This window comes from Mobula hypostoma, chromosome 8, assembly GCF_963921235.1.
Source record: "Mobula hypostoma chromosome 8, sMobHyp1.1, whole genome shotgun sequence".
NCBI classification, from domain to species: domain Eukaryota; kingdom Metazoa; phylum Chordata; class Chondrichthyes; order Myliobatiformes; family Myliobatidae; genus Mobula; species Mobula hypostoma.
The window spans coordinates 10888810-10912372 of NC_086104.1; the positions used below are offsets into that span (position 1 = coordinate 10888810).

The 23563-nt window shown below is 41.3% G+C and overlaps 1 protein-coding gene across 2 annotated transcripts in view; it reads right to left on the minus strand.

Moving 5' to 3' along the window:
- The window catches only part of vta1 (vesicle (multivesicular body) trafficking 1), a 348619-nt gene that overhangs the window by 226753 nt on the left and 98303 nt on the right, over positions 1–23563 (minus strand). For both annotated transcript variants that reach the window (XM_063055463.1, XM_063055462.1), the window contains one exon: positions 1634–1728. In XM_063055463.1, the coding sequence (XP_062911533.1) occupies positions 1634–1728 (95 nt within the window). The remainder of the gene's footprint in view (positions 1–1633; positions 1729–23563) is intronic.

Genomic DNA, 23563 nt, shown 5'->3' on the forward strand with positions numbered 1-23563 from the left:
TTGTCTGACCTGCAGAATTCCTCCTGAGTTCTGTTTGTGTTGCTCTGGATTTCCAGCATCTGCAGAATCTCTTGTGCTTATGAAGCACTACAATGAACTTTGTTTTTGCTTTGTTGTAATTGTGTTCCTTTTTGTAAAAATCATGTATAATTCATGTTTAATTTATAATTGTCTCATTAATACTGTTTATCTGATGCTTTGTACCTGTGTGAGATGCTGTTGCAGGTAAGTTTTTCATTGCAACTGTGTATACATGTACTTGTGCAGATGACAATAACCCTGACTTCAGTTCTAGAAAATATATGAGGGGTATGTCATTTCAAGAATTTGTTGTGATTGCCGATTAATTTACTTTCAGGCAGATAAATTAATAAATGTAGTTTTAACCACAAAACAACAAATTAAATATTAAATATTTTATGCCTAACCTATCTACATGGATAAAATCTGAAAGTATATGGGCACCTCCTGAATTATACAAGATGGAGCTGGTGATAAACAGTGACATTTTTTGGGCAGCTTTGAACTTTGAATTATATTTCCACTCTGCTTTCTTTTTTCTAAAATGCAATGTCCATAGTTCAGCTGCAGTCTATCATAGTTTAAATGCCCTTCTGCAGCAGAGAAGAAGTTATAGTTCCCCATTGTACTTCCATGCTCTTTACTCTATACTCTGAAAAAAAAACAACTTACTGTGAATATCCACCATACTTCCCTGTTGCAAGCTCTACTTAACCAAACATAACTTTAAAAAATGGATGAGGTGTTTGGTAAAACAGAAAGATCTGCAAATATAGATATATAATTCCCTGAACATAATGCCACAGGTAGATAAATTCATAAGCTTTTGGCAGATTAGACTACATAAATCAATATATTGAGTACAGAAATTAAAATGTTATGTTGAAATTGTATAAGATGTTGGTGAGGTCTAACTTGGAGTATTATGTGCAGTTTTAGTCACCTACTTAGAGGAAAGATGTAAATAGGATTGAAAGAATGAAGAGAAAATTTACAAAGAAGTTGCCAGGACTTGAGGAACTGAGTTAGAGGGAAAGATTGAATAGGTAAAAACTTTATTCCCCAGAATGTAGAAGACTGTGGGAAGATTTGATAGAGGTATACAAAATTATGAGGGATATAGACAGAGTAAATGCAAGCAGGTTTTTTCCACTGAGATTGGGTGAGACAACAAATCTCATGGGTTAAAGTTGAAAAGTGAAAGTTTGAGGGGAACCTGAGGGGGAACTTCTTCATTCAGAGGGTCTGAGAGTGTTGAATGAGCTGCTAGCACAAATGGTGGATGTGAGGTCTATTTCAACGTTGAAGAGAAGTTTGGATAGGTACATGGATGGTAGGGATATAGTCTGCGTGCAGGTCAACGGGAGTAGGCCGATTAATGATTCGGCACAGATTGAATGGGCCAAAAGGTCTGTTTCTGTGCTGTAGTGTTCTATGACTCTGACAGAATAATCAATATGAAATGTAAATTAACCTACACTCCTATAGTCTGGTTTAAAAACCTGCTGTGCTATTGACAAAGAACCATGGACGGTCTCAAATCACTGTGTTGAAGAATAATATTTTAATATTTTATTTTTATTTAAAGATAGTATTTTAAATTAATACTTACAATTTCTAACTGATCCATTAGCTTCACCAAGAACTTACGGCATTCTGGTGTTTTACTGTCAATTTTCATTCCAGTCTGCATGGCATAAAGGCGACCTGCACAATCAGAAAACATTTTAAGGATGGTGCAGAGAAATCCACACAAAATCTGTAAGAATTCAAATGACAGAAAATGACACAAAATATATAAGGTAGCCATCATTCATTCATTATGTACCATGTTGTATATTGTGGGCGATCATGGTCTTTCCATGACCATGATTGTTCTTGGTAAATATTTCTACAGAAGTGGTTTGCAATTGCCTTCTTCTGGGCAGTGTCTTTTTAGACAGATGACTCCAACCATTATTAATACACTTCCGAGATTGTCTGCCAGGAGTCAGTAGTTGCACAACCAGGTTTTGTGATATCGCACCAGCTGTTCCCATGGCTTCAAGTGACCTTGACTGGGGAACTAAGCAGGTGCTATGCCTTGCCAAGGGTGATCTGCAGGCTAGCAGAGGGAAGGAGCACCTTACGCCTCGGTTGGTAGAGACATAGCTCCACCCCCACCACCATGTAGCCATAAACTTTTGTAATGATGAAGATCATAGATAAACAGCAGTAAAAAGAACCTTGAAAGCTGAAAGCATGTACCTCCAGGCTCAAGGGCCATTACAGAAATAATGAACGGTCCCCAGCACGGCAAGATGGACTCTTGACCTCACAATCTATCTCATTATGACCTTGCACCTTATTGTCTGCCTGCACTGCATCTTCTCTCTCACTGTTACACTTTATTCTGCATTCTGTAATTGTTTTACCCCATAGCGACTCAATGTACTATTGTAGTGAAATGATCAGTATACGGTATACTTTTCATTGCAGCCCGGTACATATGGCAATAATAAACAAGTTTACAACTAAATATCATCTTTCCATTCACACTGTTGGGCTGAAACCAATGGAAGAATTTTGTTTCAAGGCAATTAGATACCTCAACGTTCATTCGCCCCAACATATCAAATATCTAAATACAAGAGATTTTGGAAATCCAGAGCAAAATACACAAAATGCTGGAGGAACAAAAGGCAGAGGACACAGTCCATCACAGGTAAAGCCCTTCCCATCATTGAGCTGATCTGTAAGGAGCACTGCCTCATGAAAGCAGCATCCATCCTCCGGGCCCCCACCCTGGCCATGCCCTTGTCTTGCTGCTGCCAAAGGGAAGAAGGTACTGGAGCCTTAGGTCCCATACCGCCAGGATCAGCAATGTTCAACATTTGCCCTTCTACCATCAGGCTCCCGAACCGAAGCAGATAACTTTACTCACCCCGAGGTCCCAACTGATTCCACACAACCTATGGACTCACTTTCAACTTCCTTTCTCAATATTATTTATTACTTCTTTATCTATCATTATTATGCTTACTTTTTGTATTTGTACAATTTGGACCTTATATCATGTATTTAACTTTGCTTTAAAAATACTGCCTCTTATAGAATTGTTCCTGTCTCACAATCCTTGAAAAAGAATTCTTTCAAAAAGCCTGTATTTTTTGGATTAAATGGATTACCCCATCTTTAAACAATGGCACCCAGACTTTGACCCTTCCAAAAGAGGAAACATCTCTCCTCATTCAGTTGCATCAGGATCATATTAATTTCATTCAAGTTCTCTCTCATGGACAAGATGGGCTGAAGGGTCATTTCTGTGCTGTACTTTCCTGATTCTATGACTCCAATACACCTAGACCCCACATAATGCTGCCCCGCATAACACTGATTCTTTACAATGCGGTTAATCAATTCTTTATTGAAATTTTTTTTAATGACAAAAAATTAATTCTAAAGAACACTTAAAACTTCTCAAGAGCGGCCGCCTTTACAGTAAATATTCAATCAGCCAGTGAGAGTGCTTTACATACAATCTGAGCCACTCACAGCCAGTCATGTATTAGTTCACACTCTGCCTCCCCCCCATGAGTAAACGTGCTTGCTCCCTCACAAATTAATTCCATTTTTTTCACCAATAATGTCTGGAAAATGGCCTGCAACTTTCAGAGAGAGTAGTATTTCTAAGATATCTAGGAAAATTATTAACATGGATATGAAACTGCAAGTGATACGTTAATTATGGCAATGTTGAAGAGTTGCTGCATTCTCATGGTGAGATCCTTGAAAACGAAGAGCTTCGCGAAATGGCAGAGCAACCAGTCCTGGGTGGAAATGAATGGAGAAGAGGCAACATCAGCAAGGAACTCACCACGATGACACAAATCATGGACCAGTTCATCGATAATGACCCAGACTGGGAGCAAAGCAATAAGGCAAAAAGAGGTATTCGCGACATGATTTCCTGCTATCGAGAACTGCTTCATGAGGAAACTTAAAAGGCAGTCAAATCACAATGCTTACTTGAAGAAAAAGCCAAAGTTAGAGGAGGACCCACAGACTGGTCCCCCCTCTAAGATTTAACCTGCACCCACTCCCCTTCACTGCTGCTGTGATGTGTTGCTGCTCCACTGATGTATAGAATAAGCCAATTTGTATGTTTGTTATTCCACAAATTACTGTGTACACATAAAATAATGACTCAGGTTTGACTTTTTTTAAATCAGGCACACATGTCCATTTACTTAATGTTACAATGATCTGCCATAGCGCCCATTGACGTAGTGCTCCACCTCCGAGGTACCCATCCTCAGCATTAAGCGGGTCTGAATGCAGATGCAAACCTAGCCTGTCAAACTGCTCCTTATAAGTCAAACTGCTTGTTCTAAGAATCAATCTAGTAAGTGAACTGCCTCCAAAAGGATTTCAAAAGGCGATGCTTCAAAAAGGCAGCACCCATTATTAAGAACCCACCACCCAAGAAATATCTTCTTCTCACTGCAACATCGAGGAGGAGGTACAGGAGTCTGGAAACACACACTCAGTATTTTAGGAACAGCTTCTTACCCTCAGCCGTTAGATTTTTGAACAGACAATGAACCAACCCATAAACATTACCTCACTATTTTTGCTCTCTGCTTAATTACTGTCATTTATATTCCTTGCATTTGAATGGTCTCTCAATCCCCCTCGATGCTGACAGAGGTTGGTGCTGGAGTTCTGGGTCTCGGGCAAGGTTTAATCGATGCATTTTGTGGATTGGACTCTGTAGTTCACGTTATGAAGTGTTTCTGGTTTCTGGTTGCTCCTTGTATTTGTCAGTATGTAGGGCAAATTTAAATCAGGGTGGACTGCAAATAACAAGCACTGAGCTGTACTGAGCTGGACTTTTGATTTTGTGTTTCTCAGACTTCTTTCTGTGCAATGGTTTTTTCTGCATGGGAGGGGTTGATGTTTTGCTTTGAACGGGTTCCATGGTTTTCTTTGTTTCATGGCTGTCTGTGAGAAAACGAATCTCAAGGTTGTATATTGCACACATACTTTGAAACTTTGAATATACCAGTGATATTTCACCTGATTCTGATTCTTTAAATAAAAGAGACTGTACAAAGCTCTCCAAACATGGTTTCACCAATGCTCTACGTAACTAAAGTATATCCTCTGCATTTCTATTTAATTCTCTTGGTAGTAGACGACAACATAGATTTTTTTTAAAGTTTAGATTTATTTGTCGCATGTACATCGAAACATTGAAACATAGAGTGAAATGCGTTGTTTGTATCAAATCAAATCAGCAAGAATTGTGCTGGGCAGTCACAACACTTCCGGCACCAACGTTGCAAGCCCACCACTCACTCACACTAACTGTATGTCTTTGGGATTTGGGAGGAAACTGGAGCACCCAGCGGAAGTTAACATGGTCACGGGAAGACCACATAAACTGCTTACAGACAGCAGAGGGAATTAAAGTCCAAACTTAGGGCTGACACTGTTAACTGATGCGCTAACCCCTATGTGAGCATGCTGCCCATACAGCCATTGAGTTATACATTATTGAAACAGACTCTTTAGCAGATCAAGTTGATGTAATCCCCCACTTAAACTAATCTCATTTTACTCTCCCAACTTTCTCATTAACTCCACACACCCACTAAGATTCTCCCTATTGCCTGCACACCACAGGCAATTCACGAGGCCAATTTACCTACTAATATGCAGGCTTTTGAAATGTGGGAGGAGACAGGAACGCCAGGAAGAAACACACAGAGCCACAGCTAAAACATGCAAACTCCAGCCAGTGAGTACTGCAAAGCTGGAATTGAATTCAACTCAACAGAGCTGAGAGACAACAAGTCTACTGGCGTGTTACTAAGCTGCCTGATGTCATCCTAATTTACAATATCTACAGTATAAGTTAGTGTTTTGTAAGTCATATAGCAGGTGACCCAAATCATTCTACATCTCACAGCTCTGAACTCTCTCACTACTTAGATCATATACTTTCGTTCCTCTTTTATGAATAATTTCACACTTCGTATTCATATAGCAGGGAAACAGGGCAGCACAATAGTGTAGCAGTTAGCATAATGGTATTACAGCATTAGTGACACCGGATTCAATTGCCACTGTTGCCTGCAAGGAGTTTGTACGTTCTCCCCGCAACCACGACGGTTTCCTTGGGGTGCTCTGGTTTCCTCCCACATTCCAAACACCTAAGATTTGCAGGTTAATTGGTCACATGGGTGCCATTGGGCAGCACAAGCTGATAGGCCAGAAGGGCCTGTTTCCATGCTGTATCTCTAAAGAAAACAGAACCAGGCCCTTTGATCTGCAGTGCAAATTTATGACTGAGAAGGTGCTCAGCAACTTAATGGTCTGAGGGTGAATAAATCTCCTGGACCTGATGGAGTGCACCGTCGGGTTCTGAAGGAACTAGCTGGAGAGATTGCGGAGCATTAACGATGATCTTTCAAGAATCGATAGATTCTGGCATTGTACCAGATGACTGGAAAATTGCAAATGCCATTCCATTATTTAAGAAGGGCGGGAGGCAGCAGAAAGGAAACTATAGACCTGTTAGCCTGACATCAGTGGTTGGGAGGTTGTTGGAATCGATTGTTAGGGATGAGATTACAGAGTACCTGGAGACACATGACAAGATCGGCCAAAGCCAGAATGGTTTCCTGAAAGGAAAATCCTGCCTAACTAACCTGCTGCAATTTTTTGAGAAAATTACAAGCAGGGTAGACAAAGGAGACACAGTTGATGTGGTGTACTTGGATTTTCAGAAGGCCTTTGACAAGGTGTCGCACATGGGGCTGCTTAGTAAGATAAGAGCCCATGGAATTACAGGGAAGTTACTAGCATGGGTGGAGCACTGACTCATCGGCAGAAAACAGAGACTGGGAGTAAAGGGATCCTATTCTGGTTGGCTGCCGGTTACCAGTGGAGTTCCATAGGGGTCGGTGTTGGGATCGCAGCTTTTTATGAAGTATGTCAATGATTTGGACTATGAGATTAATGGATTTGTGGCTAAATTTGCCGATGATACAAAGATAGGTGGAGGAATGGGTAGCGTTGAGGAAACAGAGAGCTTGCAGAGAGACTTAGATAGTTTAGGGGAATGGGCAAGGAAGTGGCAAATGAAATACAATGGTGGAAAGTGTATGGTCATGCACTTTGGCGGAAGAAATAAATGGACAAACTATTATTTGGATGGAAAGAGAATTCAAAATGCAGAGATGTAAAGGGATTTGGGTGTTCTTCTGCAGGATACCCTGAAGGTTAACCTCCAGGTTGAGTTGGTGGTGCAGAAGGCGAATGCAATGTTGGCATTGATTTACAGAGGTATAGAATATAAGAGCAGGAATGTGATGTTGAGGCTCTATAAGGCACTCGTGAAACCACACTTGGAACATGGCGTGCAATTTTGGGCTCTTTATTTTAGAAAGGATATACTGACATTGGAGAGGGTGCAGAGAAGATTTATGAGAATGATTCCAGGAATGAAAGGGAATGAGGAACGTCTGGCAGCTCTTGGGCTGTATTCTCTGGAGTTCAGGAGAATTAAGGGGGGATCTCATAGAAGCATTTTGAACGTTAAAAGGCCTGAACAGATTAGATATGGCAATGTTATTTCCCATGGTAGGGGAGTCTAGGACAAGAGGGCACGACTTCAGGATTGTAGTATGCCCATTTAGGACAGAGATGCAGAGAAATTACTTTAGTCAGAGGATGGTAAATCTGTGGAATTTGTTGCCATGAGTGGCTGTGGAGGCCAGGTCATTGGGTGTATTTAAGGCAGAGATAGATAGGTTCTTGATTAGCCAGGGCATCAAAGGGTATGGGGAGAAGGCAGGGGAGTGGGCATAACTGGAAGAATTGGATCTGCCTATGATTGAATGGCAGAGCAGACTCAATGGGCTGAATGGCCTACTGCTCCTATATCTTATGGTCTTATCGACCCAACTGGCCGACCAAGGTGCCCCATTTGTGGTAGTCCTATTTACCAACATCTGGCCCATAACCTTCTACACATTCCAATGCATGGAATGCATTTCTAATCACTTCCCCACATTATACTCCAGTAACCACATCCTACCCACATCACTTTTCGAGATGTCCTTATGCCCCCACCAAACTTTCTTTCCTACCTCTCTCTGTGTTATCAACAAATGTCCTCCTCTCCATAGATACTGACTAACCTACTCAGTTTATCCTGCATTTTGAGTGTGTTAAGCACAGCACTGATACATTTATTTTAGTCATTTATACTTATTTTATGTATTTATATTATACAGCACAGAACACGCCCTTCTGGCACAATGAGCCACACCATCCAGCAACCTACCTTTTCAAACCTAGCCTAATCACAGAACAATTTGGATTGACTAATTAACCTACTAACCTGTGCACCTTTGGACTGTGGGAGGAAACCGGAGCACCCGGAGGAAACCCACATGGTCACAGGGAGAACATACAAACTGCTTACAGACTTCGCCAGAATAGGACTTCTGGAATGCACCTCACTGTAACAGCATTGTGCTAACTGCTACATGACACCAATATAAACAGTAAATAGTTGAGGCACAATCATTAATTCCTGTGCAATATCATTCTTCATACCTTGCCAAATTAACTTAGCCTCATGTTTCTTATCATCAGCCCACATTCCACTGACATTAATTTATTATCACTAATACCTTGAACTTTTATATTCTGACATTACCTTGGAAAGGGTACTTTATTAACAGCCCAATGGAAAGCATGTAGAGCACGATGGGTTATAGGTTGTGGAGGATTAGATTAATTGTGGAGAAGGTTTATACAGGTCAGCATATCATCATGGGCCAAAGGGCCTTTAATATGTTGGAGTGCAATCACTTGAATTGAGTATAATTACTCCTAAGGGGTTAGTCACTTCATGGAGAATGCATGTACGTAACTTGGTTTTTACGTGTGGAGGCTGCTGCATGGGCAGCCACTGCACAATCCTTGACAGATCACGGTCAGGGTCCAATGACACGGAATGCAAGGTGACTGGGGACCCTTCCCTGCCATTGTGATAGGTCATCAACTTCCGCCAGCTCCATCTTTGAGATCTTGCTTGGATCACTCTTTGTCTGGAACCTCTCCCTTGACCTTACCACCATGGGTGATCCTACCAGGAGTTAAGTGCTAGACGCCTTCGCTCTTGGGATCTCAGGTACTCCTCAGCATGATAAGGTGACGATCCTCAGTGAAGCAGTCCTGTGCTGTACAGTTCTACGTACATCCACTACACGTCACTTTTTCAAAAGAGCTCAATTTACATGGAGTATAACTGGATAGGCCTTCTCAAATCTGTACAATATTTCAAAGTCCTTCAGCAGGTGTTATTATATACACACACATGCACCAATAAAATTCTGCAAACAAAGGCGGCTTTCTGTGCTGTATGAATCAAACGTTCACCAGAACACCTGGAGAAACATCTCGTCACATTGTTCCACATGACTTGCATTAAACTTCACCTTTATTAGTATTATGCACAAGGAATAACAGTTCCAAATATTTGCAATCTAGTTCATCACTGTCTTGAAGAGTCAAAACGGATTATAACTTCACATGCAACTGTGAAACTTATACCCCAAACTTCTAACGCAGAAACATGCACAGTGCCAAATGAACCAGGTTGAGTGAAGCATTAACTCAAAGCTTTCAGGGATTAGTTGCTGGCTGTTTCTATACTCCTCGTTCACTTTCGCTCAGTGATTCAAATCCCCGATGGTAATTTTAATCCATCGGCAGAAATTCATTAGTTCTTGAATGATATATGATGACTTTAGTAAATTATTTGTGGAAATCACTTGCACAGGTTCCCACACTCCATGACAGGTCTCCCTGTCGTTTGCTGCCTAGTGTCAAAGCTTTGAAAACTGCTCCCTGAAATACTCTGCCTCACTCACACTCGAGCTGCCCCTTGAGATCTACCTCGCCTCTTTATGTATAATGAATAACCTTTTGTATAGAGGTATGAAAAATTATGAGAAGTATACAGAGGGAAATGCAAGCAAGCATTTCCACCGAGGTTGGGTGAAACTGTAACTAGAGGTCATGGGTTAAGGGTGAAAGGTGAAATGTTTAAGGGGAACATGAGGGGGATTTTCTCCATTCAGACGGTGGTGACAATGTGGAACGAGCTATTAGCAGAACTGGTGGATGTGAGTTAGATTTTACACCAGAGAAATTTGAATAGGTACATCGATTAACAGGGGTATCATCCAGGTGCAGGTTGATGGGATTAAGCAGATCAATAGTTCAGCACAGACTACGTAGTTCTGTGCTGTAGTGTTTTTATGACTAATACTCTACCAGAATCAGGTTTATTATTACTGAATATAGAACAAAAGACAATACAGCACAGTACAGGCACTTTGGCCCACAATATTTAATATAGAGATACAGCACAGTAACAGGTCCTTCCATTCCAGCAAGTCCACACAGCCCAATAACAGCCATCTGGCCAGTTTGTCTTTGGAAGGAGGAAATGCAGCACTTGGAGAAAACCCATACAGACATGGGGAGAACTTACAAATTCCTTAGCGACAGCGGCAGGAATTGAACCTGGACAGCCACTGCTACAAAAGCATTACACCAATCGCCTTGCTACCATGTGTTTAACCGACTGTGAGATCAATCTAACCCTTCCCTCCCACAGAGCCCCCCCATTTTTCTTTCATCAATGTTCCCGTCCAAGAGTTTCTTAATGTATTTGCTTCTACCAATTCCCCTGGCAGATGTGAAATTTACAGCAGCAGTATAGTACTATGCATAAAAAAAATACAAAAAGCTCTTTCTCAAATTTGGTTTGATTCACACACTAGTCCTCTGAAAGGACTACCATCTTGCCCTGGTTTGGAGGCTTGCATGCCTCAATGACCTGGAGAGATCTCTTGGCTGGAGATGGGGCTTTAAGCTTTGGCTCGTGGTAGGGACTCCCATGCTAAAAAAGTCACAGGGTAGAGGCCACATTAAGAGTAGTCCACTGGTCCTCCAGGTTCGGGGGTTCAGCTCAGGGCCAACGACCCTGACTGGTAAAACAAAAACTGTTGCAGAAACAAAACACTGAAGAATCCTTCTACATCTGAGTGCAATGAGTCTCCACCTGGGTCTTGCATGACAGACAGTATTGAAAACTGAGAAGTAGCTACTTTACAATGAAGGAAGCCCCGAACACTGCCAGAGATGGAGAACCTTCATTGCTGCCTTAAACTTTGGCAGTACAATAGGCATTTAAGTATGAACATTCTTGTGATGTGCTTTGGAGCATTTTACTACATTCAATCAAACTCTAATTACAAATAATTAGTGCTCATGAACGAACATCAATCAGAGCAAAATGGGAGCTGCACTGAACAGGACCTTATGACGTATATGAATCTGTGATCTACCCTCAATGTACTTTATTGGGTACACCTGGACACCTGTTCGTTAATGCAAATATCTAATCAGCCAATCATGTGGCAGTAATTCAATGCATAAACGCATGCAGACATGGTCAAGAACTTCAGTCATTGTTTAGACCAAACATCAGAATGTGATCTACAGTGCGTGACTTTGACCATGGAATGATCGTTGGTATCTTAGGAACAGCTGATGCCCCGGTATTTTCACGCACAACAGTCTCTAAGGTATACATAGAATGGTGTGAAATACAAACAAAAAAATCCAGTGAGTGGCAGTTCTGTGAGTGAAAACGTTTTATTAATAATGAAAGAGGTCAGAGGAGAGTGGCCTGAATGGATCAAGCTGATAGAAATGCGACAGAAACTCAAATAACAACAGTGGTGTACAGAAGAGCATTTCTGAACTCACATCAAACTTCGAAGTGGATGGGCTATAGCGGCTGACTACCAAGACCACGAGCTCAATGGCCACTTGTTAGGTACCTCTTGAACTGAGTGCATATCTGACTTGTGGAGAAGTTGGGAGTGGGCAGGGAAGGTATGCCCAGAGGTAACAACCCTTGCACCACAACATCACTACTTTAAAACATCTAGTGGTCCAAGTGTCAAAGCAGTTGCTGAAGAAATGATTCTAAACAACTGCAATGTCAAAATACTAAATTAACCAGAGTACATGTCACAATGCATCAACATTGCAGCTCTATAAAATTCTGGTTAGACTGCACTTGGAATATTGTGCTCAGTTCTGCTCGCCTTATTATAGGATGTGTAAGCTTCAGAGAGGGTGCAGAGGAAATTTACCAGGATGCCGCCTGGACTAGAGCACATGTCTAATGAAACCAGGTTGAGCAAGCTCGGCCTTTTTTCTTTAGAGTGAAGGAGTTTGAGAGGTGACCCGATAAGAGGAGTACAAGATGACAAGAAGAATAGACAAAGGGAGCATGCAAAGCTTTTCCTCGGTGGAAATGGCTAATACAAGGGGGCAACATTTTAAGCTGATTGGTGGTAAGTTCTTTAGAGTCATAGCCATAGAAAAGTACAGCACAGAAACAGGCACTTCGGCCATCTTGTCCATACCGAACACAGAGAATGCTGAGTGTATGGAATGCCCTGCCAGATACATTGGGGACAAATTAGAAACCCTAGATTGGCATATGAATGATAGAAAACTGGAAGGCTATGTAGGAGGGAAGGGTCAGATTGATTTTAAGAGTAGGATTAAAAAGTCAGCGCTATATCGAAGGCCAAAAGGCAGGTACTGTGCTGTTATGTTCTATGACAAGAATAATACCAGGCACCGTCCATACAAAGTACTTCATGATATGCTTCCAAAAATGCAGACTGCATTAATCTCAGGTTGTTCTACCTCTGGTACCATGAACAGTACTTCTGAGTGGCTCATTTTGTTGCATTGTAACTACATCTTTACCTAATGCAAAGTCTCTCCTGTAGACTTGAAAAGGAAAAAAATGGGTCATAGTTTAGGGCACCGTCACTGTACCTTGTAACAGCTTCAGTTAGTTCAGGAAACAGCAAAATCAATTGAATATGCCACTCCCACTTTCATGGGTATTCAAAGATATAAGATTATTTGTCACATTCAAAGGTCAAAGTAAATTTATTATCAAAGTACATGTATGTCACTTGATACAACCCTGAGATTCATTTTCTTGCGGGCATACTCAATAAATCCATAAGAGAATAATAAGCATAACAGAATCAATGAAAGACCGCACCAACTTGGGTGTTGAACCTGTGTGTGAAAGACAACAAACTCTTCAAATATAAAAAGAAAAAATAATAATAATTAAATAAACAATAAATATCGAGAACTTGAGATTGAGAGTCTTTGAAACTGAGTTCATAGGTTGTGGGAACATTTCAATGATGGGGCGAGTGAAGTTATCCTTTTTGGTTCAAAAGTCTGAGGATGGGGAGTAGTAACTGTTCCTGAACCTGGTGGTGTGAGTCCTGAGGCTCGTGTACCTTCTTTCTGATGGCAGCAGTGAGAAAAGAGCATGTCCTGGATGGTGGGGGTCCCTGATAATGGATGCTGCTTTCCTGTGACAGCATTTTGTGTAGATGTCCTCAGTGGTGGGGAGGGCTTTACCCATGATGGACTAGGCCATATTCACTACTTCTTGTCAGATTCAAGGACAGGCTGTGATGCAGCTTGTCAATACACTCTGCACCACAAATCTATACAAGTTTGTCAGAGTTTTAAATACCATACCAAATCTTTGCACACTCCTTAGGTGCTGGTGTGCTTCCTTCGTAATTGTACTTACATGCTGGGCCAAAGACAGGTCCTTTGAAATAATACCAAGGAAATTAAAGTAGCTTACCCCCTCTACCTCTGATCCTCTAATGAGGATTGACTCATGGACCTCTGGCTTTCTCCTCCTTAAATCAATAATCTGCTCCTTGGTCTTGCTGACATTGAATAAGAGATCGCTGTTATGCACCACTGAGCCAGATTTTCAATCTCATTCCTATACACAGATTCATCACCACCTTTGATTCGCCCTGCAACAGTAGTGTCATCAGCAAACTTGACTATTGCATTGTAGCTATGCTTAGCCAGCAGTGATGAGAGTTAGTAACTCTAAATTTCTGGGCACTAACATTTTATTTATTTATTTAGACATCCAACATGGAACAGGCCTTTCCAGCACAAGCAGCTGCACTACCCAGCAACCCACCTATTTAAACTTAGCCTCATAACAGGGCAATTTATAATGACCAATTAACTTACTAAGCAGTACATCTTTAGACTGTAGGTGGAAACCGGAGCACCTGGAGGAAACCCACGTGCTCACGGGAAGAATGTACAAACTTTCTTCCAGGAGACACCAGACTTGAACTCTAAGCAACACACATCAAAGTTGCTGGTGAACGCAGCAGGCCAGGCAGCATCTCTAGGAAGAGGTACAGTCGACGTTTCAGGCCAAGACCCTTCAGTTAGTCCTGACGAAGGGTCTCGGCCTGAAACGTCGACTGTACCTCTTCCTAGAGATGCTGTCTGGCCTGCTGCGTTCACCAGCAACTTTGATGTGTGTTGCTTGAATTTCCAGCATCTGCAGTATTCCTGTTGTAGACTTGAACTCTGACGCCCCAAGCTGTCATAGCATCACACTAACCAATATGTTATTGTGGCGCCATCAGATATCCTGTCCTAAGCATCGGACATTAATGTGTCAGTGTCCTTATACGCTGAGGAGGTTAAGAACATATGACATGTCACTGGAATCTCTAACAAAATTCTACAAAACAGTATGGAAATAGAAGGAAAAGGATGGAATTTGAAATTAGGTGAATAAGATGTACTTGGATTGGACAGTTGAACAGTCATATTTTCTTGCCTATCCTTATTAGCAATTAGCAAATGTATAATCTTGAAATGATGAAACTAAAGCTAACTAAAGCTTAACTGAGAGTAATTGAGTGGTAAACAAAAGATATGACAACCGTCAGCCCCCAGCTCCAAACTCCCCCCGAACACAGCACGAATACGCAACATTCCCTTCACTTTACCATCCCCCACTAGTGATGCTTTACCATAATAAAGGCGCAACACAGCATACAACGCAGGTAGATGCATGGCTCCTACAGAGAAAAATAATGAGCCAACATTTCAGGCCAAGATCCTTCATCAGAACCGGAAGGGAAGGTGGAAGAAATCAGAAGGTGGTGGTAGGAGAGGGGAAGGAGTAAAAGCTGGAACGTGACAGGTGAAAAACTAAGTGGGGGGGGGGAAGTAGGTGGATGGGTGATGGGTATGAAGTACGAAGCTCGATAGGTGGAAAAGGTAAAGGGCCAAAGAAGGAGATACAGTATCTGATGGAAGGGGAGAGTAGACCATGGGAGAAAGGGAAAGAGGAGGAACACCAAAGGCAGGTGAGGAGAAAAGAAGGGGTAAGAGGGTAAATAGAACAGGAAATGGAAAAAGAGAGAAGTGGTAGTATTTTTGAGACTTTTAATGTATTTTTAATGTTACATGCTCAAGGGGATCTGTTCTTTTTGTGAGAATGATGTAATGGTCTTTTGGAGGACACTGATGTGATTTTCCCGCCGATGAGGTCACGTGATGACATGTGCCCCGTGACTATATAAGGGTCGACTCAGGTGATGCAGTAGGTTTTTGAGTTTGTAGATTTCCAGGTAGAACGTGTTGTGTCTCCGTTTCTCTTGCTTGTTTGTTTTTGTGACGCAGTTTCATTTTTAAAACAGAAGGTGCGTTCTCTTACAAGGTATTGTATTTGGGCTGGAAATTTGTGGCTGGAAGTGCCAATTTACTCAATTCCGACAGTTTTGAAGGGAGAGTGAAGAATTCATCGAAGTGATGGATTGAGAGAAGTCAGCATCGTTTGGCAGTTTAATAAAGAATCAACCTTATTGGGTCTTAGTTGGAGAAAACGTGCATCGAGATAACTCTTGCAAAAGCGCAATGAGTTCATGCAAAAAGGTGCTCTCTCTCTAAAAGGAATTTAAGGTCAGTCATTTTAAACTGTTTATTTTCAGCATCGGGAATCCTGTGGACAGAACCAGCAGTAAAGGTGCGTCTGTGAAGAAATCCTTCTCCAGAGAAGCCTCTCCCAATTGAATGTGTAAAACTGTTGGACTTCCGAAGTTATCGCTTTACGAACTATATCTGACTGTATCACTTTAAGAACTGTTTTTGCATTTAACGCTTTAAGAACCAGAGCCAAGTGGAGTTGATGAACGGCTGCGTACCTGTTAACCTCCGGTTAAAGTTTTCCTTTTTTTTCCCCTTATTGATTATACGCGTTTAATAAATGTTTGGTTGTTTTTATATAACCCGTCTCAATTAATATTCATTGTTGTCGATTACGTAACATTAAATATGTCTTTATTTCCATAGGCTGCAAAGTTTGCTCAACAAATCCTTAGATGGAAAGATTATGAATTATGACCAAGCGTCGGTCCAAACTCCATTGCGACAATGTGCTTATATGTGCCCATTGGAACCTTTGTCCTGTTCGTACATCCTGTACAATGGACAAAGTAACTAGCCTGCATTTCTCATTTGTGTTCATGAAATTCCACATATACTGAAATTCACACGACCTCAAACTTCCCCCAGTCCCTTCACTCCCAAAGATCACGTAAAAGTTTACGTTCACAATCAGGACAAGGGAATTTACCACACAGATTTTTTTTTTTTAACTTGGCAATTAGTGAAGTTACTGGATAAGTATCCAGAGACATGAACTCCAATCCCACAATGCTATGGATTAATAATAAATTAAAATAGTTGAACACATATTTAAAAGGCTAATTTATTGTGCTCATGAGACTACCATCAAGAACCCAGCAGGTTCACTAATGCCCACCAGGAATTGGTTAGTCTTGCCCTGTCTGAGATTTGTAATTGCAAACCCCGACCAAATTAGTTGATATGTAACACCAATTAGCTCACAAGACATACAGTTTAAAGAGACATGGGGTGATGATCTATTTGCCAGTGAATTAATAAAAAAAACAAGTGAACTACAGGTTGATGGGCTTTAGTGAAGGATTGGAGAATTGTTCTCCCATTTCCAACCACCACACAAAGACTAAAATTTCAAAACAGCATTTAATCCTGACTGAACATTATCTGTTACTCATCAGGTACTGCAGTTCCTGAGTTCACTCCATACATTCTTGCACTATGCTGTTGCAATATTAGATCTTCATGCTTCACTATAACGACAGTCAAGACTTCCCAAATATACAGCTCCTAACGGCCTCAGTCAACATATTGCATATTAGATGTATTAAAATGTTCTCAGGCAACATAATCTGCTATTGCAAGTTTTCAAAGATCTTCATCAAACCATCTTAATCTTGATTCAGCTAGACTTTGATCTGATAAACAAAATGTTAAAGATTAGCTGTGTAGTGAAAAAGGCAGACCATAGGAGCATAAACACTCGACCCATCGAGTCTGCTCCGCCATTCAATCATAGGCTGATCCAACTCTTCCAGTCATCCCTACTCCCCATACCCTTTGATGCCCTGGCTAATCAAGAACTAAATCCATCTCTGCCTTAAATGCACCCGATGACTTGGCCGCCACAGCCACTCGTGGCAACAAATTCCACAGACTTACTACCCTCTGACTAAAGTAATTTCTCCACACCTCAGTTCTAAATGGACATCCTTCAATACTGAAATCATGCCCTCTTGTTCTAGACTCTCCTACCATAGGAAATAACTTTGCCATATCTAATCTGTTCAGGCCTTTTAACATTCAGAATGTTTCTATGAGATCCCCCCTCATTCTCCTGAACTCCAGGGAATACAGCTCAAGAGCTGACAGACGTTCCTCATACAGTAACCCTTTCATTCCTGGAATCATTCTTGTAAATCTTCTCTGAACCCTCTCCAATGCCAGTATATCCTTTCTACAATAAGAGCCCAAAATTGCACACAATATTCCAAGTGTGGTCTCACGAGTGCCTTCGGGAGCCTCAACATCACATCCCTGCTCTTATATTCTATACCTCTAGAAATGAACACCAACATTGCATTCACTTTCTTCACCACTGACTCAACCTGGAGGTTAACCTTTAGGGTATCCTGCAGAAGGACTCCCAAGTCTCTTTGCATCTCTGCATTTTGAATTCTCTCCCCATCTAAATAGTCATAGTCATATTTTATTGATCCCGGGGGAAACTGGTTTTCGTTACAGTTGCACCATAAATAATAAATAGTAATAAAACCACAAATAGTTAAATAGTAATATGTAAATTATGCCAGGAAATAAGTCCAGGACCAGTCTATTGGCTCAGGGTGTCTGACCCTCCAAGGGAGGAGTTGTAAAGTTTGATGGCCACAGGCAGGAATGACTTCCTATGACGCTCTGTATTGCATTTCGGTGGAATGAGTCTCTGGCTGAATGTACTCCTGTGCCCACCCAGTACATTATATAGTGGATGGGAGACCTTGTCCAAGATGGCATGCAACTTGGACAGCATCCTCTTTTCAGACACAACCTTCAGGGAGTCCAGTTCCATCCCAACAACATCATAATAGTCTGCCCGTTTATTTCTTCCACCAAAGTGCATGACCACACGCTTTCCAACATTGTATTTCATTTGCCACTTCTTTGCCCATTCCCCTAAACCATCCGGGAAATAGTACCGCAGCATAAAACCCCGGACCAACAGACCCCAGGACAGCTTCTTCCACCAGGCCATCAGACTGATTAACTCACGCTGAATTGAGTGTACTTCTATGTTACACTGACTGCTCTATTTAATATATATTATTATAAATTACCATGATTGCACATTGCACATTTAGATGGAGACATAACATAAAGATTTTTACTCCTCATGTCTGTGAAGGATGTAAGAAATAAAGTCAATTCAATTCATTTCAATATTTGTCATCTGCCTCAGTGGAGTGGTGCCACAACAAGAACCTCTTACTCAATGTCAGCAAGATTATTGACTACAGTAGGAGGAAACCAGAGGACCATGAGCCAGTCATCAATGGGGAATGACATTGCAGCAAAGCATCATCCATCATCAGGGATCCCCATCACCCCAATGATGTTCTCTTCTCATCGTTACCATCAGGATGGTACAGGAGAATCGAAACTCACACTACCAAGTTCAGGAACAGTTATTACTCTCAATCAAAAGGTTCTTGAACCAGAGGAGATAACTTTACTGAACTTCCTATGTTTCTAACTTCAAGTGCCCCATCATTGAAATGTGGATTTCACATGGTCTGTACATACCAGCTGTGTAGTGAAAAAAGCAGAACAGCACCTCTTTCACCTCAGACAGTTGAAGTTTGGTATGGGTCCCCCAATTCCTAAGGACTTTCTATAGGGGCACAATTGTGAGCATCTTGACTGGCTGCATCACTGCCTGGTATGGGAACTGTACTTGTCCTCAACCACAAGGCTCTGCAGAGAGTCGTGCGGACAGCCTAGTGCATCTGTAGATGTGAACTTCCCACTATTCAAGACATTTACAAAGACAGTTGTGTAAGAAGGGCCAAAGGATCATTGGGGACCCGAGTCACACCAACCACAAACTGTTCCAGCTGCAACCATTGGGGAAACGGTATTGCAGCATAAAAGCCAGGACCAACAGGCTCCGGGACAGTTTCTTCCACTGGACAGCCCATCAGACTGCTTAATTCATGCTGATACAATTGTATTTCTATGTTATATTGACTGTCCTATTGGACATGCTATTTATTATAAATTACTATGAATTACACTTTTCACATTTAGATGGAGACATACATGATTTTACTCCTCATGTATGTGAAAGATGTAAGTAATAAAGTCATTTCAAATGTTCCCACAACCTAAGGATGCACTTGCAAAGACTCTTCAACTCATGCTCTTGATAGTTATTGTTTATTTATTTATTTCCCCCTTTTGTATTTGAACAGCTTGTCTTTTGCATACTGGTTGAACCACAAGTTTGTGTGGTCTTTCACTGACTCTAATATAGTTATTCTTCTGTTATGGATTTATTGAGTGTGTCTGCAGGACAATAAATCTCAGGGTTGCATATGGTGACATATATGCACTTTGATAATAAATTTACTTTGATTTCGGCACAGCCTGTTTCTGTGCTGTAGTTTTTCTATGGTTTCTATTGAAGTTTTGTACATTGAACCATACAGTGAAATGCAATTGATTATATCAAGACTTACACAGTCTGAGGATCTGCAAGGGCTAGCCCAGTAGTGTCACCGCACAACATAGCATGCCCACAACTTACTAACCCTAACTTGTATGACTTTGGAATGGGGGAGGAAACTGGAGCAGCTGGAAGAACCTCAAGTGGTCACAGGGAGAACAAACAAAGCCCTTAACGACAGCTTCAGGACTTGGAACTCCAATCTTACTGCTGAAGTTTTGCTAAATGCTAAGCTACTATACTGAAACTTGCTGTGCTCTGTGCTGTAGCCTCTGTTCTTTCATATGGACACATTCAGATCTTATTATTTTTAACTGCATCATCATTATTGACATTATCAGATTTTAGTTTCCTGTTTAAGAAGCGCCTGCACTATCTTTAGTGCAGGCCAGACTAAAGTCATCATCAATAAACAGAAAAAAACATTCTAAAATATAAATAACTTTTTTTTATTAATAATACATTAAAGTCTGAGAAAACACAGAGTATTTTCATTCCTACAGGTATACAGTATAGAGCATTTTGACGAGTTACTTCACCCCCAAGTACGGAGACTCCAGTGCACAGGATCACAAGAGGCTGCAATGGGTTATAGACTCAGCCAGATCCATCATAAGCACAATGCTCCCTACCATCAACGACAACTTCAAGTGGTGCTTCAAGAAGGCAGCATCCATCATTAAGGACCCTCTCCATTCAGGGCATGCCTTTGTCTCATTGCTATAATCAAGGAAGTAGTACAGGAGCTTGAAGGTGCACACTCAACATTTTAGGAACAGCTTCTTCCTCTCTGCCATCAGATTTCTGAATAGTCCATTAACTCATGATCGAAATTAGAACCACTTTTAATATTGCTGGCCTATGTCGTGGAATTTATTGTTTTGCAGCAGTACTACAAGGCTGACAGGGTGGAGATACATCTCTACCAAAGGAGGCGTAAGGCACTCTTTCCCTCCACTTGCCTGCAGATCACTCTTTCTGCAAGGTGTAGCACCTGGTTAACACGCCACCCCCACCCCCACCCCCAATCAGGGTTTTGTGAAGCCATGGGAGCAGGTGGTGGATGGTCGTACGAGCAGCTGGTGCATATCACAAGTCCTGGTGATGCAGCCACTGATGCCAGGCAGACGATCTCTGAAGAGTATTGATAATGGTTGGGTTCACTCATCACGTAAAGAAAAAGGCAATGGAAAACCACTTCTATAGAAAAATTTGCCGAGAACAATCATAGTTATGGAAAGACTATGATTGCCTACGTCATATGACACTGCACATAATGAACAAACGAGTACATTGCAATACATAAGAAAACATAAATTACAATAAGGAATATATGTAAAACTTTAAATGAGTAGTGCAAACAGAGGCAAAAAAAGTAAGATAGTGTTCATGGGTTCATCGCTGATTCAGAAATCTGAATACAGAGGGAAAGATGCTGTTTCTAAAATGTTCCTGTTTTCATTTTTATTCTTTTGCATGATTTATTTTTTAAATGCCACTTAATAGCATTTTTTATGCCTTGCACTGTAAAGGTGCCACAAAATGATAACTCTCACAACTTATGTCAGTGATAATAAACCTGATTCTATTTGTTTAATTCCTTGCTCTAGATTAGGGGTCGCCAGCCCGTCGATCGCGATCGACCGGTCGATCTTTGAGACTTTCCCAGTAGATCCCGAAAAAAATACAAATACTGTTGTAATGTGAGCATTATAAAAATAAGTAATACTAATTAGGATAATGATAATATAGCAATACTCTTGCTACAAAGCTGTTTGTAAAGAGAGATTGTTTCCAGGTTGCGGGGTTTTAGTTCCGTTCTTTCTGCCCAGTGAGCATGTGTGTAGCACGCCGCCATGAACTGCGTTTTCAGCGTAGCTCGTGCTGCATCAAAGTAACCAATTAAATTAGGTACGCAGTGGTCCCCAACCACCGGGCCGCGAAGAATGCAGCAGTATAGCGGTAGTCGGAATGCACCCAGCACATCTTCAAGATAAAAGCCGAAGTAAACAAGCTAACTAATTAGGTGCTGTCCGGCACATAAATGTCCGCCCAGATCACAGGCGATTGCCGATTGCGTCGCCTCTGATCTGGGCCGACATTTACGTGCCAGGCGGCACCTAATTAATTAGCTGGTTTATTTCAGCTTCTTTTCTTAAAGATGTGCAGGGTGCGTTCTGGCCACCGCTGCACTCTTCGCGGCCCGGAGGTTGGGGACCACTGGATAAGAGTACAGACTGTGGCAAACATCAATATATGGCACTCGCTCGTGATATCCTGATAGCATGGCGGAGGCTCCACGAAAGAAGGTGAAAACGTACAAGTTCCATCCAGAATGGGAAGAGGAATTTCTATTTACCTTGGTGAAAGGCAAGTGTGTATGTATGTTGTGCCATCAAACACAAGCGCTAACTAAAAGAGGGAATCTGGAGCGGCACCACAACACCAACCACCAGAAATTTAAAGACATTTACCCCCCAAGAGCGCAATTCGTGCCAGGAAAGTTGAGGAGCTGAAATCAGGGTTGAAGGCCCAGCAATCGTTTTTCACAAAACATGCTGCTAAAACTAAGGCTGCTATTTCATGTAAGTCACCTTTTGGCTAAACACAAGAAGCCTTTTACAGATGGCGATTGCAAGGAAGCAATGGCCATTACTGCAGAGACTGTTTTTAATGACTTTAAAAACAAAAACAACATCACAACCGCAATACATAATATACCGCTTGGCCTTGCAACAGTGATGAGGAGGGTAGAGTCACTGTCAGAGGACGTGGGTATTTTTCACTACAATTCGATGAATACCTAGATGTAATGCAAACAGCTCAGCTTGTTGTATTTGTCAGAATGGCTTTCCAGGATTTTACAACAAAGGAGGACTTCCTCTCTCTTTTGCAATTAAAGGAGAAAACAAGAGGTGAGGATATTTACAATCAGTTTAAAAAAATGTCCGTGAATTGACAACCCCATTCATAAACTGGTGGCAATTACTATTGATGGGGCCCCAGCAATGTGCAGTGTGCGCATTGGTTTTATAGCACTAAAAGTCAGTGCCTACTTCGGGTCAACTTATCTATGAGAAATTGCATTTTCACAGATGAAAAATTATTAAATCTAAGTACAGGAGCTGTCTTACTGACAGACACCTCACAGACTGTCTCAGACTGGCTGTCTGTAGTTATGAGCCAAATTTCAGGGAACTAGCAATAACTATTCAGCCCCAGTCATCACACTGAGTGCAACAGTCAATTTTTATTCATTTATTTTTCATGTTGAAATGAAATTAAATAATTAAACTTAGAATTAAAGGTGTGAAGTATTGTAATATTCTTAAAGAAAGATATGCTAGTTACAGTGTTTTCTTGTTTGAATTAATTTGAAAGTTTGACAAAAGCATTTTGTGTAATTCAAATACAATTAGCCCAAATAAAAGGCCT